The sequence below is a fragment of the Falco peregrinus genome, chromosome 11 (genome assembly GCF_023634155.1).
Source record: "Falco peregrinus isolate bFalPer1 chromosome 11, bFalPer1.pri, whole genome shotgun sequence".
NCBI classification, from domain to species: Eukaryota; Metazoa; Chordata; class Aves; order Falconiformes; family Falconidae; genus Falco; species Falco peregrinus.
The window spans coordinates 1903444-1925063 of record NC_073731.1 but is presented as its reverse complement, the minus strand read 5'-3'; the positions used below and the strand labels follow the sequence as shown (position 1 = coordinate 1925063).

Below are 21620 nucleotides of genomic sequence, written 5' to 3'. Positions count from 1 at the left end.
CAAAGTTTTATTTCATATTCATGATTAAAATATTAAAATTATATACTTTGGGTTTTATGATCTCATAGCAAAGTCATAAATATATTTAGAAACATTTGCATTTTTACTTTGGAAATGAGCTTCACAACCTGACTGGAACACACCTTTTAAAAAGAAAAAAAGTTTCATGTCTTTTTTTTCACATGGCATTAGATAAATATATATTTTTTATTTAATTAAAAAATGACTGAAATGATTGTATTTAAGTCTAATAATACTAAAATTATCCCATTTGGCTGAAAATATGGCTCACTGGACCTTTTTTTAAAACAAATTTTAAACTATACATGATGGCCTAACAACATAAAAACAAGGAGGTGCTCCACATTTAAGATAAAGATTCGAAACTAAAAGCAAAAAACAGACGAGCAATAGCACTATGTATCAAATGCTGATACATGAGATTCTGCTAAGCAGATCCCTGAAAAGGCCCAAGTCTGCTCTCCTGAAATCTGGGTTTGTGATCTTGCTTAATTTCCTCACTGCTGTCTTTCAGGATCCTGAATACCTTGGTGGTTGCTGCAGCCAAGTCTGCTCCTGACTGTGACATCCCTGACCAGTTCTTGTTTGTAAATATGAGGTCCAACAGGATGTCACCCCTTGTTGGTTTCTTGACCACAACAAAATAAATCTGTAATTTGGTTATATTATAAGCATCAAGAACAAACCTAAATAACCCTTCTGGTGCAGTTCAACAATATTAAACAAAAAAACCCAAACCTGAAGATTGCCATACATTTTTCCAACAATTCCTCATTTAAAAACCATCATCATATCTATATAGTAGGCTTAGAAAGAGGCCCCTTTTAAGTTTTCCTTTAATCTCTTTACAGATAATGCACGCATTTGAGTCACAGTTCCTCCTAGCCAGATGGAAATAGCTTGTTACATACAAAGATAATCTCTTTTAGGTTTCATTTGAGTATTTTGAAAACAATCCTCAAAAGAAACAAGGTCCCTTCTTCAGGAGAAACACTTCTATTGATGAACAAGGTAAACATGTCACTAGTTTCTGGTGCACAACTGAATGTAAGCAACATACACTGAAACTGCAAGAGACTACGGACATGCACAGAAAATAAAAATATTAACGAACAGGGAATATGTGCCATTATTTCTGTGTTTTACACTAGCCTGGATAGCTTGGACAGAACGGTTCAGCCACTGAAGTGTGGGAGAGATTAATAGCAAAAGTTTCTGCAGCACTCTTCTGGGAAAGCCATCCTTCCTGGAAATCTGCATAACAGTACTGCAGGCAATTTTCAGGGATACATGCAATTGTGTTATGTTTGTATGAGGGCAAAGAAGAGAAAAAGATTACACTTTGATGGGCTTTATTTTACTTACTTCTACAAATGCTAAAATATCTAGATGTGTAGCACAATCCTGAGAGCTTCTACAAGTGACCAAGTTTTAATTGTCAGTTCTGTACCCAACCTGGCTTGTTGTACCTCCAGGACCTCTAGTACTGCGGCCTGATGGAAGTCTGCTACCACCCTAGCATTCCACCAAGAAAGGGTCTTCAATAGCAATTTCCTGATTTATTATTCAGAGCTGGATATTTAATCGCCAAGCCCTCAGCATAAACCGTGTTAATAGCTATGTCTATACTAGCAAATAAACCACTGCCAGAACATGGATTCAGCACTGACCCGCTGCGATCTGTGTCACTGAAACTGCAGCAGTTTTGGCCCATGGCATTTAGTGCTTTCCCATACAATGCCTGAACAAGGTTTGGAAGAAAAAACGTGGCACGGACATTTCCTGTGATCTGGTTGCTGTCACCTCTTTTGAGGAAGCAAACCAGGCTAGTGTGTGGATGCAAGCTGTACCATGCTATTTGTTCTCAAGGCTGGAGAACCAAACGCCTCATCTCTTTTTTACAAGCGGTCAGCTGCCCCTTGACCCAACAGCACTCTCTTGTGTTAGAAAAATTACAAACAACGGAACCTCATTTTAGAGAAAGAAACAGATCCTGATTTACACAGCTAAGAGTTAACTCTCACAGATCTGGTGAAACAATGCAGATTTGTAACAAATTATTGTTTACCCAAGGGGTATCGTCTTATGTTGACTAGAAGGAACTATAACATAAATATTTAGATTAACACAGAAGAGTGAAAATAGATACTTTTTTCTTTTTTTTTAAAAAAAAAAGGATGTAATCTTGCAAGCTGAACAGAACTAAAAGAAAACACAGCAAGGAAACTTTCCACATACTTGTCAAAGAATGTCTCTGAGTTAGTGTAGAGAAGAGAGACCTTTAGCCAGCCTTTAGGGAGGTGACTTCGGTCATCAGTCAAAGCAGATTGTTGCAGCTGCGTGGGAGTTTAATTGATAACTATGAAGTCATCTCCCTAAAGGCTAGCCAGAAGCACTCATTTTTATTCACTGTCACAAAGTGTTATTCACAAAGTTAAGCTTTCTTTTTACAACAATGTAAGAAGTATAATAAATTTGAGAAAAAAAGGGAAAAAATATTAAATCAAGGGAAGCATACTTTAAAATATAAATGAAGACTAATCAAGAAAAATAAAGATTACATATCTAACAAGAAAATTATGTTCAAAACTTATGATATGCTGGCAAGTTTTTCTATGAACTAAATATGTCAGGGCTTTTTTACTGGTTTCTGAAACAGCTGATCAAAGACACATGCTAAAATTTTCAAAATAAGATTGGTAAAATATGTTGGCATATTGTATGAACAATTGAGTCTGGGAAGTCCCACACCCGTGAGCAATCCAAGAACAAAACAGGAGAGAGACAAATGTACTTTAGTTATAGTTCCATCGACGCTATTCTACATGGGGTGGTGGATGCCAAGGGAAACAGGAAACTTGTTCTACCTAACTGACTCAATGGAGACAGAAGAAACACTGAAGTACAACATGTTAGAACGAGTATGGTAACATTCCCACAGGAATAATCAGTACAGAAGATAACTGGAAATGGCACGTGAAACACCATTATCTGTCTTCAGAAAGAAATGAAGAGCTAAAAATCCCCATCATCTTCTGAGCAGAATGTAATCGCTTAGGCTCTTGCCTTAAAATTATGTTGAAATAGAGTGAAGCTCTTCTATCTGTGATTTAGAGAGTATGTATGCTATTACCAATAAACTAGATTTGGACACGTCATTATAAAAGCCAGTAGATCAATCCACAAAGAACTAATATGGTTGTGACTGTCACTTTTTTTGGTGCCTATCACTTTTTTTTTTTTTTTAATTTCTATCACATACCACAACCAAAAAAACCCCTCCTGTCACACTGCAGGAGCTTATTTTTTACTGGTAACGTTTCCTAGGAGCCTAAAATTCTGTCACAACTCAGAAAAGTCTCAGATTTGCCAGTATTGAACATCTCTATTTAGTTCCAACTGCTTAAAAATTCCAGGTTGAAGTCCAGTACACTCCTGAATTGAATGAAGGGACAGCATCACTACTACCACCAGGACAGAAGTGTCTAGAAGTTAAAGGAGTAATCTGAGGCAGCCACAATCAGTATGATTTCATTGTCAAGAGTTCTAACACTATTGATCTGAAATTATGGTGAAATGGACTTTTTGGAAAGCTGAAGGGAAGCTCATTCCCTAATTTGTTGCTGTATGAACACACATCTTTCTGGGAGAGACATATTCCTGTTTAGCCAGGGGTAACTCATAATTACATAGACTGTGGCCATGATCAGCTCAGTTGTCCATAAATCCAAAGCACAGATGATGCTGTAACATGGAAGAAAGGTGTGGGGCTTTTTGTAATATTGAACGTTTATGTAAAAGATTTAGTCAACAATTCATTTGAAAAGCAAATATGTATATTTTACATATTTATGTATTATATAAATCTACATAATTATATAATCATTCCACATATATATATATACACACACACACTACAGATATTTGTGTGTGCATATACATATTAAAAAATACTTAAAAACCAGAACGCAATCCTGACAAAAGATTGAGGGGGATCGGTACACAGAAACTATAGTGCAAGTGATGGTAATCTGTGACAACTGCAGAAAATGCTCCATTTCAAGGGGGTGAGGCTGATTAAATAGTTGTATCTGTTAGGGAGGAAGAAGGCAAAAAAAAAAAATATCTGTGCAGAGCACTTAACTGTCACCATGTATAAAGTAATTCATAACAAACTAAATGATGAGGTAAAAGAACATTTAGCTCTAGGCAGTAGGGCATCTCATAGATTCAAAATGAAAAATAATGGATACCACAGGGAAAGCGTGAAATGCAATACACTATGAACAGAGCACATTCAGAATACTTCCATCAAATAACTATTCAATACAGCAAGAAACACAGCACTTTCTAAAGAGCTGTCTTATTTAACAGCAGTGTACTCATATTTGATTTCATCTGTCCTCTATTGAAAAACAAAATACCATGGTTAGTCCTAATTTAAATTATTTTATGACCCACCACCAGGTCTAACAGTTAACTGAAATATAATTGTAAAATTATACTGATGTAGACACAAGTGTCAAAACGTTCCTTGCTCAGATAAATGGACACTGTTTTCTCAGCTCTCTTACAGAAAAATTGTATCTCACATGATGCCAACTTGCAGAGAAAAATAGTATCTGTTCAGGTTGAAAATATTCTTAGATAGGCATTTACAAAAATAAACAGCTGTCACCCATCTTCTAGGTAGATCTAAGATCTCCTTACATGACTAGTCACACTCATGTATTCACCAGATTTTGTAAAGTAAATCTCTTACCCAAAATCTAGTATGCTGATTTCACTTGTTTTGAACTTGGTTTAACCAGTGTACTCTAAGAACAGCAGAGATCACATGCAGATAGTCAGTGCGATCATTGCTAGCAAACAGAGGAAGCGCCATATAACATAGACAGCTAAACAGAAGTATTTACACACACCAGGACTTCCACCATCTCTAGCAGTTGTTATGTTTATCACTGTCACACTCTAATTTGAATGACATTTCAGGCTGATGATTTAAAAGAGAAGAGCTTCACCATCAATATTAAAATCATGCAATTAAGAGCTAAGTTCAGTGTCAATTGAACTACAGAAATTTTTATTGAAAGTTTCAGCAGAGTTACATTAGTAAACCATAAAGATTTTTGGTTTGAAAAAGGGTAAAGATTTTTAGATTACTTGTGTTAGTACTTTACAGTTAAAGATCTACATCCTAGTTTCCATCATAGCATACAAATAACTCCTGGAAATTCAAGTATTTTCTAGAAATTGAAGACTAATTTACTTCCAAACTTTTAAAATGATCCATCTGTGTTAACAGAGCAATTCATATGTTGGCACATAGGGTGGTGCCCACAGAGCCATCACAATAGCTGAAAAGCAAATTACATCTGTGGCAACTCTACAGAATGGTAAGAGAAGTATCCAAAAAACGAAGAGGGAGTTTGGAAATTTAGCATGTTCTTTGAATCAGGTAACTTCTCTTCTGTGCTGGCTACAAAATGGATAGTTGGGAAAAAAAGTATGAAGGGAAATCACTCAGTACCTCTATTTAAGGTTATTTTAGGCAACAAACTTGGTAGAGGTTTGAATTGCCTGACTGGAAACAGTCCTCCTTTGACAACCAAATAAACTTGGGCTCCTGACTCAAGTAGCACCTAAGCTAAATAACTGAAAGAAACTACATAAATACTTGACACGCTCTTCAAAGCCCTCAGGCTACACGCACTATCTCACTTGATACTGACTTATCTTGAGTTAAGTAGTGTTGGCAGGATTGCTTTGATTTGTTATAAAATGCAAATACAGTAAGTTTCAAATAAAAAGTAATGCCATGTAGTTAATTTAGGCTTTACATACGTAGATAAAATTTTCAATATTAAATATCTGAGGAACCAGGGTATCACTGGAAGTGTTCACTAACCTCCATGTTCTGGTGAATGACTGATCATACATTTTGAAGATATACACAAACCACTTCAGCTTATTTTTTCTTCAGTAGGAGCAGCTACATTAGGGACCCTCATAATACAAGACACCCTATTATTCAGAACACATGCATCTTTTTATACAATATACAGTTACTAATTATCCATATAGTTATTAATTTTATCTGTGTCTTATTGGATGTGCAGCCAGCCACAGATACAAATATGAAAGAGCAGGTATTGTAAAGTTATTACACCACCAAAATCCATTAAGTGCTGTATTTGACAGAGATTACAATTATCCAAAGAACACCTTTTAAATTATTATTATTCTTTTTCGAGTCTGGTACTAGGAGTTAAAAAGTCATAATATTTGTTTGGGGTTTTTTTTTACATAAGCACTATGACTCATTCTCTTGCCTATTATTGTTTCTCTTGACTTCTTAGCAAACTATTCAAAGCAGAGATTCTGAATCTGGAGTTCTGCTTTCTGTGAAATCTCAGAGAGCAGACCTCATCAGAGACCTTTTTGCTGTATTTTTGGTTCAGGGCTGCAGGGGAGACTAAATAGTTTCATGCAATTATGTAGCTGCCTGGCAGCATGTAGTTTCAGGCAGTTATAATCCGGTTTACTGCTTGTCATTTTCTAATACTCTGTTTTTTCTCTAGCTTATGGCATCATGGATGTTACAGCGGTTTTTGCCTTCTACATTACAGTAGGAGAGACAGCAGGCTTCATGCCACAACTGTCAGGCTCATCTGAAGAACTAAATTCATCTTCCTCTTCATATCCTATTTTCTATTTACTTCTGCCTCTGTAGACAAAGCATTACACTCTCCCCTTACACGGAGAAAGTGGGTTTTGCTAATAACTCATATGATACTCAGAAGCTAAAACTGAACAGACTATTTGAGCATGAACCCAATTTAGGATTAAAGGAATGCAGTTTCAATAAAACAAGCTAATCAACTGCATTCAGTTTGGCTTAGCAGACATCCAGATTTAACCATATGATGGCAGACCGCCAGGTGTGTGAAATAACAATGGACTTAATTGTGGGCAGACAAAGAAACAGGTCTTCATTACTGATTTAAGATACTAGTTAGAGCTAGTTCAGAGCTTTGAAAAATACAAGCTCTTAAAGATTTCATGTGTCCTTCTATACAGTTCAGATATCTACTTACTCTTCTGTCCTCTTACAGGTTTCCTGAGCAAAACAACCTCTCTTAATCAAGGAATTTTGAGAATTAAACTGCATCCATGCTAGTTACCTATTGCAAAAAGATATATCATACCTGATTCTTCAGTATAAGCCTAAGCAAAAAAATACAGTGGACTCTCCAAAAACATATCCCATTCCTGGCATTTATTGTTAATGTGAGCCACGCATTTTCTGTATAATTATATTATTATTTATAATTTCTCCAGTAATTCATTAATCTATACTGCAATAAAAAAAATTGAAAATACACACTGACATTGTTAGTTTGGTGCAAGAGTTGAAAACTGTAGGAGGCTGTTGCCTTACGTGCTTTTGAAGTTCTACTATTCTAGAATTCTTCTCTACATCTGCAGAGCAGGCAATAAAACAATAGGTCATATTTTGCTAAAAGCCTTTAAAGGTACCAACATTTATCAACTTCTGTATTTTCTTGCTACATGAAGAGAGGAATTATTTTCTATAGCTTCTATTATAATGATACTGCTGGCTGCTTGTAACAACTCCTTATTGCCCCCTTCCTAGCTGTGTAATACAGTGGTGATGCCTTGGAGGTGAGTAGCCAAGAACTGGTAGGAGACTAGCATAGCTAGCGCCATGCACTCCACTCACTCTGCAAACATAACTAAAATGATACGATATTCTTTCATGCTGTATTTTATTTCTCTCTCGAAGAAATTAATCTCCTTACAAGGAGAGAAGCAATATAACTTAGAAATCTGAAAATCTGATAGAAACCTAGAGAAAAGTAAACGTGAAAACAAAACAAAAAATGCAAATGCCTCAAAACCTCAAAACTAAGTTCTTAGCTCAGTTCTATCTCAAAGAAATCACTTTATATCTATTCCTTAAGATAGTAATTATTGATAAAACTGCACTTCTTTTTGATAGAACTATTTGCGTTTTGCCAGAGAAGACCTGAATTTATGAAAAGTAATTTTAAAAAGGATATAAGAAAACTTAAAAGGATAAAAGAATAATTTTTAAAAGGCAGTAAGTAATTTTAGGCTGCCATACAGACTAGGACATCACTCATACAAGAAATGTTTTAGTATCAAAAGTGATTTTGTTGGCAATTCATCATCATCTAAAATATAATTAATTGAAGCAGTATGGTACAAGAGCAGCTAAGAAGCTTGCAATCTATAAGCTATAGGAATACCAGAATAGTCCAAAACCTGTATACTAGTGATATAAGGCTGTGATATAAAGTGAATAGGGATACAAATATGCTGCTCAATTAAACAGAATGCAACTGTGGTATTTCAGTGCCTCTACTCCTTCCAATAATTAAAATCTCCCTTTTGGTTGGCTGGGCAAAATTCCAGACACAGCCCGATACATTTTGGTCACAGCAAAAAATAAAACCCCACATGTTTTCATCGTATTCGATCTTTGGATAGAATTTGAGGGATTTAATTAAATGCAAATTTCATTAAAATGCTAGTATCTGGAGTTCATCATCTCCAAATTCTTTAACACCCCAGGTTTTTTTAGAACAATGTTTACGCTCTGTGTGTGTGCACATGCATGCATGCTTTATTACTGTCTTTTAATCTTGTCTTTCCCTTTACAGGGATTTATGATGCAGATCCCTGAACATTTTCTCATCTTAGCTCTATTTCTGAATTATTAATTTCACTGAACCAGAAATATGACCATGCAGGGAAATTAAAAAAAAACAAAACCAACTACCACTTAGCCAAATGAACTCAGGATTACTATCCTTAGTTTAGAAAGGTGTATGTACATTTTAAAGATGTAATGATATTTACCTTTGCAAGGAATGAAGTACCTTCACTGATCCATTGTATAAGCTTAAATTAGAGGCTATGGAGGATATTGGATGGATTAATCTAGTTATCAACATTCAATGGCTATAGTTATATAGTGGATTAAACTCTTCCCGTTTTTCATCTATTTCTCAAAACACATTTCACAGCAGAAATGTAAAAGCTTTCACCCTTTTAGCTGGATCCAAAGTAATGGTTTACGACCATTAATAAATGCATACATCTTACACACTAGTTGTCCTCACTAGTCACAGGTTACAAAATAATATATTTTTAAATGTGGCAATTACAGAGAAATCAGCTTTTCCAGACCTCTATCACCGGAAGAAGTCTAGTCTAAAATACTTTGCAGCTACTGCCTCCGTCTCAAACATCAGCTTTCACTGTCACTGTATTGACTGCACCAACCTCCCACCAAGACAAAAAGATTTGCAAGACCAAACCTGTAAACAGCAAGCCTATTTACACAGATCTGTCACATGGCCTACACAGCTTGTTTTAAAGTTTCTAGTTTGAAATAAAAGTAATCAGCACCTGCACAGCTGCTTCTTAGAACTCTTCTGAACTGTGAACAATGCACCGGCAAAAATTTTGTTATTGGGTAGATTAAGGAAGTTTCACTTGGAACAAAGCAATAGTTGTATATTCTTTGATTCAGAGAAAGTCATGGGATCGATGTGCTGTTCAGGAGGTAACAAAATGCAGAAACCAATTATGGCTAACACGAGCCTTATTCCAAAACCACTTTGTTGTCCTTTACCTTAACCATCAACACTTTTTTATGAATGCAGCAGGCTACCAGTACCTATTACATGCAATCATAGACTATCTCGAGTTGGAAGGGACCCATAAGGATCATCAAGTCCAACTCCTTACTGGCTATTAGGCCAACTTAACACTGTCCGGAGGTACAGTTCACAAGTTGATGCATAGGAAATGGATACAAACTGCTCAATAACCACTTTATTACCGGCCTATTCACTTAATAATCTTAACTATCCTCCTCAGTGCTGCTAGCCCATTTTCCATTTATCCCAAGGTCACTTATGTAGTGGTCACATCTCAAAAAATACATCACACAGACTGCTTCCCCCCCCCCCCCCCCCCATTTGCTCCCAAAGAACTTCAGCCTACTCCAGCAACACCATGACCCATTTCTTGAACTATAATTGCAAAACTTTTTAGAGCATATACAAAGAAGAAAGGAGGAATCCAAAAGCTCTAGTAGCTAACGTCAGGCTCCAGCAATGTTCACAAAAGCCAGCTCTAGTCTAGCAAGCCTTAGCATCCCCCAGCTTCTCTGGCAGAGAGAAGGAGGCTCCTCTGAAGTGGATGGAAGAGAGATGAACCTAACACAGATGTGCAGATTTCTTAAAAAAGGTGTTCTATCTCCACTTCATAGAAGAGAAATAAAGAGCATTAGCTCTCTGATTTAAATCTAGTCCTTGCTAAAGTTTCCAGTCACAATATAAAGTATCAAATTTTCATTTGAAATTAATTGGAAACATTTATTTTGAGATCTGTGATACAATTTATATTCAAAATTCTATGTTCAAAAGAGTCCCATATCCAAAAGAATCCCCCCCCCCCCATTGTAATTACATTCTGAATAGCATGACATGTGGTATAGAAACCAATTCATTAAATGAAGACGTGGGAAATAAAGAGGAGGAAAGTGCCATGCACCTAAAAAACAGTGACAATGCACAAAAGACAGTGGCATTTCTTTTTAACACCATTATTTAGCAACATTAACCACTCAAAAATCTTACTGAGTGTCAAAGAGCAGAGTTTCATATCCTGAGCCCATGTCCAATAATCTCAATCTTCTAAAAATATCCAGGAAGGCTCTGCGCAAGCGTCTGGATAAGCAACTTTTCTATCATTATCAATGTCATGTCTATGTTAAACTTTAGTGCACAATCCCTTTCTATTTCTTTCAGGTGGCTCTATCCAAAGAGATGCATCTAGCAAATTTCCTGAAACAGCATTACCTGAACAAGTTCTGGTAAAACCTTTTGTGAAAACATACCACTTAAGGAAGACATGTATCTATTACTAGGTAATAAAGTTCTCTGGGGTACATTTCTTTTTAAAATGTTTAATGAATTATTACTTGTTTACCCAATTAATGATACTTACCTGCCAGACCTATGGTGTTACATTAAACTAACATGCTTCTAAGAAGAGAAAGCAATATTCCTGTTTGTGATTTTAGTGGGCTACCTGCTTTAAGCACCTTTTGCAAAATGCAGTTTTCCACAACCATGTAGCTCAGGGGCAATTCTTTAAAAACTGTTTCCTGGATTAAGACGTAAAATAGCCACTACAGGCCAAAACTAGAGTATGTCTTCAAGATTAGTCCGACAGAAGTAATTCTGGGTTAGATCCTCATTTGTACAACACCATTACATTCTTATGCCACAGATCAGGACTACAGGTGCTGGAACGCAACTTACATAGCCAACCCTAAGGCAACCACACTGAAGGTGTCAGCTGCACAGACGCAGGGAAAACACAGGTACAGTCTTACGGTTTAGTGCAAGGCCACCTCCAGATGCTTAACCAAACAGCCAAGAGAACTCTCTGGCAAAAGACATTGACAGTATTTACCTCTTGGGAAAGAGGGATTGCATTATAAGCAGTCTTACAAGGAATATAGCACAGAGCTGCCCATCCTTAAGGCAGCTTGTCAAACTGCGATGGTTGTATCTAATTCCCAGATGTAATCAAGTCTCTTCTGTCTGACAAGCAAAAGTTTTAAAATGGCTCTTTCAACAAGAGACAGTTTTCCTAAAGGCTCAATGCAATATCCTTTTAGACATCTGTGGCCTCCTCCTCTTGTCAGGTATTTTTAAAAAAATGCAAACCTCAAAGTAGTGGAGCCAGTCCACACGCAGTAGTCACTGGACCTGCGTAAGACCTTGGATCAGGAGCATAATTGCACATTTCAAACTTGTTTTACAGCTGCTAATAGAAAGAGTAGCTTCATTGAACAGCATTTCAATGAATGTTTTAAAAAAAAAAAAGTATCATTTCTAAACATCTCGGAATCCTAGAGGGATCAGGTTTCTGCTATAGACCTACTGCTAAAATCTTGTTTAAATGCAGCCACACTAATACATACTCAAGACCAGTGTAAACAGGACCAAAGAGCTGGCCCTGTTAGTGCAACTTGTCACATATATATCATCATCCTTCTTATATTCTGACAGATAAAAGGCCAAAAAGAAAGCTCAGCTTCTACTTAATCATAGACACCAGCATTTGAAGAACTAAGCCAGAAGTTCCTTGAGATGCTTTATGAATAGTATTCAAAAAATAAAGATATGAAAGAAAAAATGAAGGAAATTTAACATGTTTTCTGGTCAGACAGAAGCTGGCAGTGACTAACCTTTTGTTAAACACAGCTTAAGATAGAAGGAAGTATGGTCTGATTAGTCAGGGCGACAGGAAAAAATACTCTAACCTTAATTGCAAGTAAAGCTGTAATATACCGAAGGGATATTTTAGTGTTTCTCTCTTTTTACTGTAGTTAACTTAAATAATTTCTAGAATTAACAGCATTACTTTTAAAAAAAAAGAGCGGGGAAAATATTATACTGTATCCTGAACTCTTCAGTTCAGCTTATCTTGGCCTAAACTGTTATAGATAACCTTACTTTGCAATTAATATTTGCAAGTAATGTTACTACTAAAGACAGTACAAGAGTAAATGACACTTGCAATTTTTATCCCTGCATATGGAAGACAATTTCTGAAGATGAGGAAGCAGATGTTTTGCATAAATACACGTCCAATTTTGATGTAGATGCATCAATATTAGTATGCCTATACATCAACTATATTACTAGTCTGTAACTTTCATGTAGGATTATTGCTTGAATGTGCAGGTCTGCTAAAAATAATGAAGGTGCTCAAAATTCCCCGTAAAAATTCAGTAACACCTTTTGTAACAAGGAGTGTCAAGCAACCAAAATTAAGGGGTTGCTATATCTCTCTCAGAGTATAGTTTATTTCATATTCTATTTCAATACCATAGGTTCAGTGTATTCCAATCCATCTGTCACAAAACAAAGAACAGGCTTCAGTGCCAGCATCAAGAGAAATTATATCACCAAGATACAGCATACCAAAGTTCATTATACTGTTAGGCTGTTTAAAGAAACTTGATGCATTTTATATTAAAACCACATTAGTACACACAAAATACCTCAAGAATTCTGAAATCTGAATGTGGATAGCAACACAACACACCAACATTTGGAATCAACACGTCCATCTCTGACTGTGGAGTTGAGTCACTACGCTGTAAGTGGGACTGCACCGGTAAGCGCAAAAAGCTCAGGAGGTTGCAAAAGCCAGTGTACAACTCACTATATACATCACCACTATGCAGTGTCACGCAAACAGCAACACCTCCTTGCTTCGTTTGAGTAATACACCATCATTAAGTTGCTCTTAACAACTTTCACAATTTTGTTCAGAACATAACATAGAAGTGAGGTGAAAACTAAACCAGTAACTTTTCTTTCCAGCATATTTGCACAATGCCTATAACCCTTTCCCTGCACTACCAATGACCCCAGCCAAAAGCGCTGTGATGTTCTTCCCGGGGTGCACCCAATGCCACTGTCCCCGGAAACACAGCAGGGTTCAACGGTGTCTCCTTTAGAGATCCCATGGGTTGGTTCATCGCGTCAGTCTTCAAGACAGACATAAACATATGGTTTATACTTGGCCTTAAGTTCAGGCCTACCTAAAGCTTTGGAGGTCTCATTCCAAGTCCATTATAAATACCACCTCTAAAGAACAATTCAACATGTGTTAAGACAGAAACTCTGGACAACTAAATGTCCTTGGGGTGGAAATGCATGTCATGAAAAACAAGCTGCTATTCCAAAGAAGAGACTTTAAGCGGGAAAAAAAAGTAGGCATTTTTGCTGTTCACCAAGGTTCCTAAAAGCCTGAGCAGTAGGCAAGTGAGCAGAAAACTTCTGAAGACCTTAACACCCCTCCTACTTTTGCAGAGGAACATTCAAACCCTTGGAGCTGTAGAAAGCACATAGATGCCAGCCACAAGCCTAGTACTAAAGTCATGGAGGATACTTCATAGAATATTTATGGTACCTGAAAACAGTGCCAGCAGTTTGTCCTTCTACAGAGATGTTTCAGAAGTACTCCTACAAATATTGCTGCAGTTCTTCTTATCCAAGACTTTTTTAAAAAAATAAGTAACAGCCTCCACAAACTGAAAACCCTGTTTCTATTCCTAAATATACTACAGCAAAAGAGCTTTCTTCTGCAATGCAGTACAAAACCAAAACACTCTCTCTTCTAGTTTCACCAAAGGAAGTGCAGGCCTTGTGTCCTTGAGGAAAAGCCCAAAGCCTGGCCTACAGCAACTTGCACCTCCTCATCTGAAAAATCCTAGTTGCCAGTCTGCATGGTGAATATGTTGGAAGGATGCTTGCAGCCCCTACCAGACACAACTTTTTCTTGAGATACCCAGTTATGAACAAGTTATTACAGGCAAAAGTATGAATTTTTAATCCTAATTGCTGAAATACACAATAGTATTTTTCCATTAAGTGTTAAAAGAGAGATATGATTCTTCCTGCAAAATCCTAATCAAGACTTGGAAGAAACTGCGTGTCTGGAAATTGCCTAGGTAAATCTATCTGACATCTATTTAGTCAGTAAGAAAGATACAAATAATAGTTCATAGAGGTTGATCTTTTCTGTCCTACAAGATACATTTTATAAACTTCTGTAAAAATTACAATTTGTATACTTTTGCAGGAATTTTTATAGTAGAAAATGGTAATATAAAACTAACCTCTAAGTTCCCCCCACCCCTATACTTCTAATTAAAAAGATAATTTGGTTATTCATATCAAAATGTTTTCCATGAGTTTTCATCCTGTTAAAACAGCAATTATACACCACTACCTGATAAAATTAAAATAAAAACCGCAAAGACTTGCAGATAGCTAATGCAGAGCAAATGTGTAAAAAAAAAAAAAAAAAAAAAAAAGGTTAATTTTTTTAAGATACTGTAAGCAGTGAAGGGGCAGGGGTAAGGTGAAATAATGTGACAGAGAAATCTCTAACTGCAAAATACCAATATAAGACTAACACATACGAAAACGCTGATATTTAATAAGCTAGATACTCAGTTCTGCATGTTAATGAGTTTATTCATGGAAATCCAATAAGAAATTTAATATATTATCTGATACAGACTTAACCACTTGTCTTTTTCAGCTGTGAAAAGCTAAAATCATAATAAAGATCCAAACATTTTCTACAGAGCAATGCAAGTACTTCCTGTTTTGTTGGACATGGTAATTTCTTTTCCATTTTGAAAATGAGTTAAATCAATTTGATTATTTGAATGTTCAAAATTCTAATTGTGATTTTTAATAATAAACATCTTTTCAGTTGTCCAAACAAGCAAGCGAGCTGTGGCTGGACAAGCAATAGATCTTACTTATTCTTCTGCTACCATACCTGACCCATCCCCTACCACTGGGATTCATGTGGACTGGTCTGCTGAAATACTGCAGTTAAAGGACAGCTGTTCTCCCAGACATATTGCTGCAAACGCCTGCTGAGTTTCTCTACACTTTTAACTCATCTATGCATTTTTAAGATAACATTCAATAAGATACTCTAACTATATATTCCAACATGTCTGATGCATTAATATGGATATTTAAGAAACAAATATTTATAGCTGCTCATGCCCCAGAAAAGACTTAAAATCTAAATGCAGCACAGCAATGAGGCAGAGCAAAAAGTGGCCACCAGAATTTCATGAAAAAAATGGCATTTTCCCCTTTTTTCTTTTGAGATGGAAAGCAAAAGAAGCAATAAGCTGATTAGATGAGTTTTTATGGGGGATTAATTTCTCAAATATGAAACTCTTAACAACCTACTGTCTCAAACCAGTTCCCAAAGCACCTTAGTGTACGTGGATCTCACATTCTGCTTCGCCCTAGCTGTTCCAAAGTCCTTTCAAGTTTTAATGGCTTTGCACAGGAACTTGCATAGCATTCACATAAGAAACAGGTCTGGAATTTCTGTTGTTAAAAATCTCCGACTGCTTCATTGCTATTTTGCTATCTTTTAGGTCACTACATTTCAGAAGTCCTGTATGTCCACCTTCTGTGAAGGTTTAGCACAAGCCACAAGCAGTACAGTCTTCCATGCACTTATAACCACAGCAACTTGAGCTTCGTTCTGTAGCAAACAAGTGCTGTCATTTACCACCCAAGTGGTGGCAACTAAACATAAATTCAAAGTATTTTAGATCCCTTCAAGTAAGCACAACCCTATAACCAGAAATATTATAATACACAATTCTAAGTAAAAATATTAAAGTATAGTTTAGATATTTTAACTCTGAGGTTTTGATTTGCATACCTCTGCCATCAATTTACTTACTCCAAAATTTGATTTACTACAGCCAACAATATATGACATTGCTTCAAGCATCGTATTTCTTTTTTCCGAGCTGCAGAAAGTCAGGAAAACGTGCAGTCATGTTCCAATATGCATCCTGTCTCCTGAAACAATCGCTCCAAAGAACAAACCAGGCCTCTAGTCACTCTCACAGCCCAGTAAATCTAATCACCACTGGCACATCCACATTTTTAATCTCAATCTGTCAGCACAGTGGAACATCCCCCCCCAGCATACTTACAGCAGTATTCCGATAAATCCGACATTGCTATTACATTGTAAGCAGCCTTAGATAAACAACATGCTTTGGTATCCACAGATAAGAGGATGGCTTTCCAGGTACCATGCCCAGGCAGCAAACACTGCAGAGAGATCTGAGAAAGGGAACCGTCTCTTGTGGCACTCTGCCTCACCAGTGACTTGCCTGAAGGCAACTGGAATGCAAAATGTGCTTCTGTAAGTGTGTAACACTACAACAGATAACAGAAGAAACTGAGGTAGGTGAAGTCTTCAATATGCTGTCAAAGGTGTTCTCTCAGTAAGTTTCGACATATTCAGGAATACTGATCAATACTGCAAAATTTCTTAGAACTACAAGAACAGGGTCATATGATATAACTTTATTATAACACCACTGGAAAATTTTCTCACAGTTAGGAACCTCTGTTTGCAAATGAATTCTGTAAAAATAAATAAAATCAACTGTATTTTTAATTATACTGGAAAGTGTATCAGCTGGTTATATTTTTATTTTTGCTGTTTTCCATGGCAAGATTTTTTGGCTTTCACATGCAGAAATTGTAGAAAAATTAGAGGAAAGAACTGCCTCTATTCAATATTTCATCAAGATTAAAAAAGAGGAGTGATCTAATTGCTTGCTGCTATAGAAGTAATACTATAGAAGTAAGAAAACCTACTGTTCTTTTGAAAGTGTTCAATTACTGTCAAAACTAACGATCCAGTCTTGCAAGTGGTAATGCTAAACATAGATCCTACACTTGCATGAATTCCATTGAAGGTGGTGACACTGCATGAATTGCAAGATTCTCATTAATACATCAACCTAACAGCCATTATGATGAGCTGCTGCAAAAGGCCATTTTTACTCAAGAAGGAAACAATCCCCATATGGTAATATTACAGCTTCTGATACCTAATCCTGCCAAGCACGAATGACTGAATTCAGTGAAAATCAGTTACACGCACAACGATACGGCTACATGACACTTTCCACATTAAAACGTGGCAATAGCTATGCTTTTACCTAGCTATTACACGTTAGCTATGATGCTTCAGCTAGATCACCTTTCCAGAACAATCAAATGTAGAACTACCGTGCAAGACACTTCACGATTGCTTTGTAGCCTGTAACACAGACTGTCGGGTAAACTGTAGGGCTCACAGCTCAGAGAAAGGAGGAGCATTCTGACCATCACCACCCCAGAGCTGCTAGGCTGCACTCAAGAATCAAAGATTTTCACTCAAAAATTTTATTAATTTTTTTTTTTTAAAGAGGAAGGGAGAAGAACAGGGTGTATTTCATGATCTGATTATAAAGTAAACTTCATAAATGACATGACTTTTTATTCTCTAAACAAAATGCATTGGCAGACTTCAGAGACTGGAGCCAACTCTATTCATTTCAACTACGTGTTGATCCAAAGTAAGGACATATAATGACAGTACTTGTTAATCAATAGCATGAACTAAGTAACATGCAAAAAGAACTGTATTATATGGCTGGAAATAACAAAAGAGTCACAGAACACTTTAGGTTGAAGGAGAACTCTGGAGGATAGCCAGTCCAACCCCTCCACAAAGCAGGGCTCACTTCAAAGCTAATTCGGGTAGTTCAGGACCTCATCTCATCCTGAAGTTAAAAGGAGGAAGAACTTGGAAGCACAACACCTTGCAGTGGCCTTGCACAGAAAACAGATGCTTCAGAGCTCCCCTGTTCGTACTCTGAACCTCCACCTTATTAGCTGAGTGCATAGGTCAAGTTCTTTATACAAACAGAACTTGTTTTTCAAATACAAATTTTGGGGAAAAAAAATGGTATTTCTCCATTAATCCCATACATTCTGGTCTACCTTAGGCCAAACTAAATTATGTCCAACTGCATTATCTTGATACAAAAACAAGAGGCAGAACTATTTATCTTGTGAAAACACATTGAACATCTGACCTTTTCACCAAGGACAAATATCCACTTTCATGATTTTAATAAATACTTCAAGGTAATACACAGGTTCTCAACTCTCTGAATTATGGGTTCATCTAGGGTTTTTTTCCACAAAATAGTATTCACTGAAACCTTTCAACACAGAAATGGCTAATGGCAGTCCTCAGAAGGGAAGATCTTCCCACTTCAAGGTCTTCCAGTCTTCATGATTTTGCGGTATTTTGCAAAATCTGCAAGGTTTCTTTTTTTAAATGGTGTTTCAAATCTCTTTAGAAATTACAACATGTTGGACTGCGAATGTAAGCCCTGCTGTTTAGAAGCTGGTCTCAGGCAAGCAAATACCAACAAAACCAGAAAAATTGAATAAGTACATTCATCCCATTCATCTCAATTGGATGAGAGCTGTGAAGCCGAAAATATGAGAATTTAAATTCCCGCATTTATTAGCCATACCACATAACCACACAAGGAACCATCTACTTAAAAGTGCTTACAGTGATGGGATATCGCATCAATAAGGACTGCAAAGTGCATCAACAGCAAAGGAGGCAAACAAATGGTTGCAAACAATAGAATATTCTAGCAGTATTTTGGAGATTCTCTACTTCCTTAAATCCCATGCGACAGCAACATTTCTCAGCCACTAAAAGGTGAAATTAACTGTTATTTGGGTCCTGCTCATGCTCTCTGGACCCAAATGTTTCATCCTTTATAGAAACTACAGTTGTCCTACAGAATTTTGATCTCATTGCATATCAGAAACCAAACTCATCTTTCCAAAGCATTAGTTGGACATACAGCGAGTCCCTCAAAACACCTCCTAGCCTGAAGAGGTGGTTGCTAGTTTTCTTTAAAGAGAACAGGCATAGGCAGTATCGAAGTACAAATATCAGAATCCGATATTCTTTCTATTCCCATGGTACATTCTAAATGTGACGCTGCCAAAAGCAGTCACCTAATATGAGATGTCCTAAAATAAACAGCTAAAATACTCATTCTTCTCTGAAGGTCTGGAGCAGCTGAGTGTCTATATAAACAGCCTTTTGGAACTGATAATACCTTTGAAACCAGAACAAACTTTTACAAACATCCACCGTACTTCATAAAATGCTACTGCTTTAATACATTATAAAGAGAAGAATGCTATGAGGATACACAGCAGCCACAAGCTCTCACTAGGAAAAGTGGATGGTTTTCTGTAAACAAGGTTCCAGAATGATTACATGGCAGTTATGTGATTTTGCTACTGAGTGTCAAAACTCTGACTTCAGCAGATGTTTCCACAGTACTACCGCACCATGAGTCACCTGGGACTATTCTGGTTTCACATCATCAGGAAAACACTTCATTCATGCTGAATTAGGTGAATAGGGAGGGCAGCAGTTAGCTATGCTCAAAGGAGTATCATTACCACACAACATCCTTTATAAGGATTTTCTAGGTTCAGATTTCTGTCATAAAGTAGTAGATACAACATTCATTTTCTATTTTACAGATGTAAATTTCTGTATTTTGGACAGATGTGTTAAAAGGCTACCTTTTTACTCTGTAACCACATTTTTACTGTGTTTTTTTGTGAGATGCAACAAAAGTAGTATTTCAGTAGGACAACATCATCAATTAAATTCACTTCTTGGGCAGAATTTAAGAGAAAGAGACAACGAACCGGTCAGACCAGGAGCAAGACCTGGGCATCTGTAGCCATCTTGCACCAGCACGCTTGGGAGTTTTTGGCTGCAGTACAAAAAGCTAAACTTGATTTTGATTTAAATTTTCCAGATTTTATAGATATATAAATATATAAAATAAATAATAATAAAAAATATTAGTTTGACCTGTGTGCCAAATTATTGGCACACTTGTGCTGGGGTTTGCTGAGTGTAAGGTGAGCTACACCTGCCTTCTATAAGACATCAGAATGAGTAAGCCAGGGTCCCAGCTGTGGAAATGTCAAGGTGCGGGATCCACAATTTTGCAGCACTGTTGAACCAAGACCTTTCCAGTGCATTTCCATACCGAAACAAAGTGCTTTCCTTTTGGTGCAGTGCCATAGAAAACCTTATCTTCTCTCTTAGTGCAACATTTTGAAGCTTTGCTACAAAGATGATGATGATCAACAGTATCTAGAAATTCAGCTTTCACAGACCCTGCTGCTAACAAATCTGAGCTGCTTTGAAACGACAGGTACAAGCTGAGCTGTATGCAGCAAGGAGGGGGTATTCTGCCAGCCCTACATTCTCCTCCCTTCCCTTTAAACCCCACCCCACCCCACCAGCAGAAAAGTCAGCCCCCTTACCTGATAATATCATCGTTGTGCCCGAGGAAGAATTTCTGGCTGTGCTCTCTGGTGTTGTAAACCACGCCGACTCCAGCCACGAAGTAAACCACCTCTTTGCCTGCCGTGTAGTACAGGTTGTTGCGGCACTGGTGACCCCTGTACCCGTAAACCCACTCCAGACGGAGCTGGCATCTAGGAGCTGTCCGATCCGCCATGATAACCAATCCCCTCTCCCCACAAGCACACACAAAACCTAGCGCTGCCCCTCCTTCCCTTAACTCCTTCCCCCTCCAGGGTTTTCCGCTCTCAAACGTTAGCGATCCCTGCCCAGCTGAGAAGCTTCAGGTGGCACCTCCGAGCGACGATCTGAAGTGGAAAACGCATTCGCGGATCAGGTCTGCCGCCGCCGCTGCTCTCGCCGCTGCGCTGCCACCATAATCTGCTGCTGCTGCTGCTGCTGCCCAGGACGAGCAGCTGCCGTTTCCCCGCCGCTGCGCGACCCAGGCAACTTCTTGGGGGAGAAGGGAGATCACAAAAACACACCTACATCAGCAGCAGACAGGGCTTTTTCTTTCCGAAGGCAAAGTAACTTCTGTGCGTCACCACCACCACCACCTGCCAAAGGCTCTCTGCTGCATCTCCCGTATTGCACCTTCTTGGCTTCCTGCAAAAAGCTTCCTGGGAGCTCTCCTTTTTAAGATAGCTATCTTTGGGTCAAAACTGAAAGACAGAAAACACAAAACCCGT

At 37.5% G+C, this 21620-nt stretch overlaps 1 protein-coding gene across 3 annotated transcripts in view; it reads right to left on the bottom strand.

Annotated features, from left to right (window-relative positions):
• EML6 (EMAP like 6) overlaps positions 1-21620 on the bottom strand; it is a 118083-nt gene extending 96463 nt beyond the window's left edge. For all 3 annotated transcript variants that reach the window (XM_027783268.2, XM_005235031.3, XM_055816009.1), the window contains exon 1: positions 20892-21620. In XM_027783268.2, coding sequence (XP_027639069.2) covers positions 20892-21088 — 197 coding nt within the window. In that variant the 5' untranslated portion in view covers positions 21089-21620. The remainder of the gene's footprint in view (positions 1-20891) is intronic.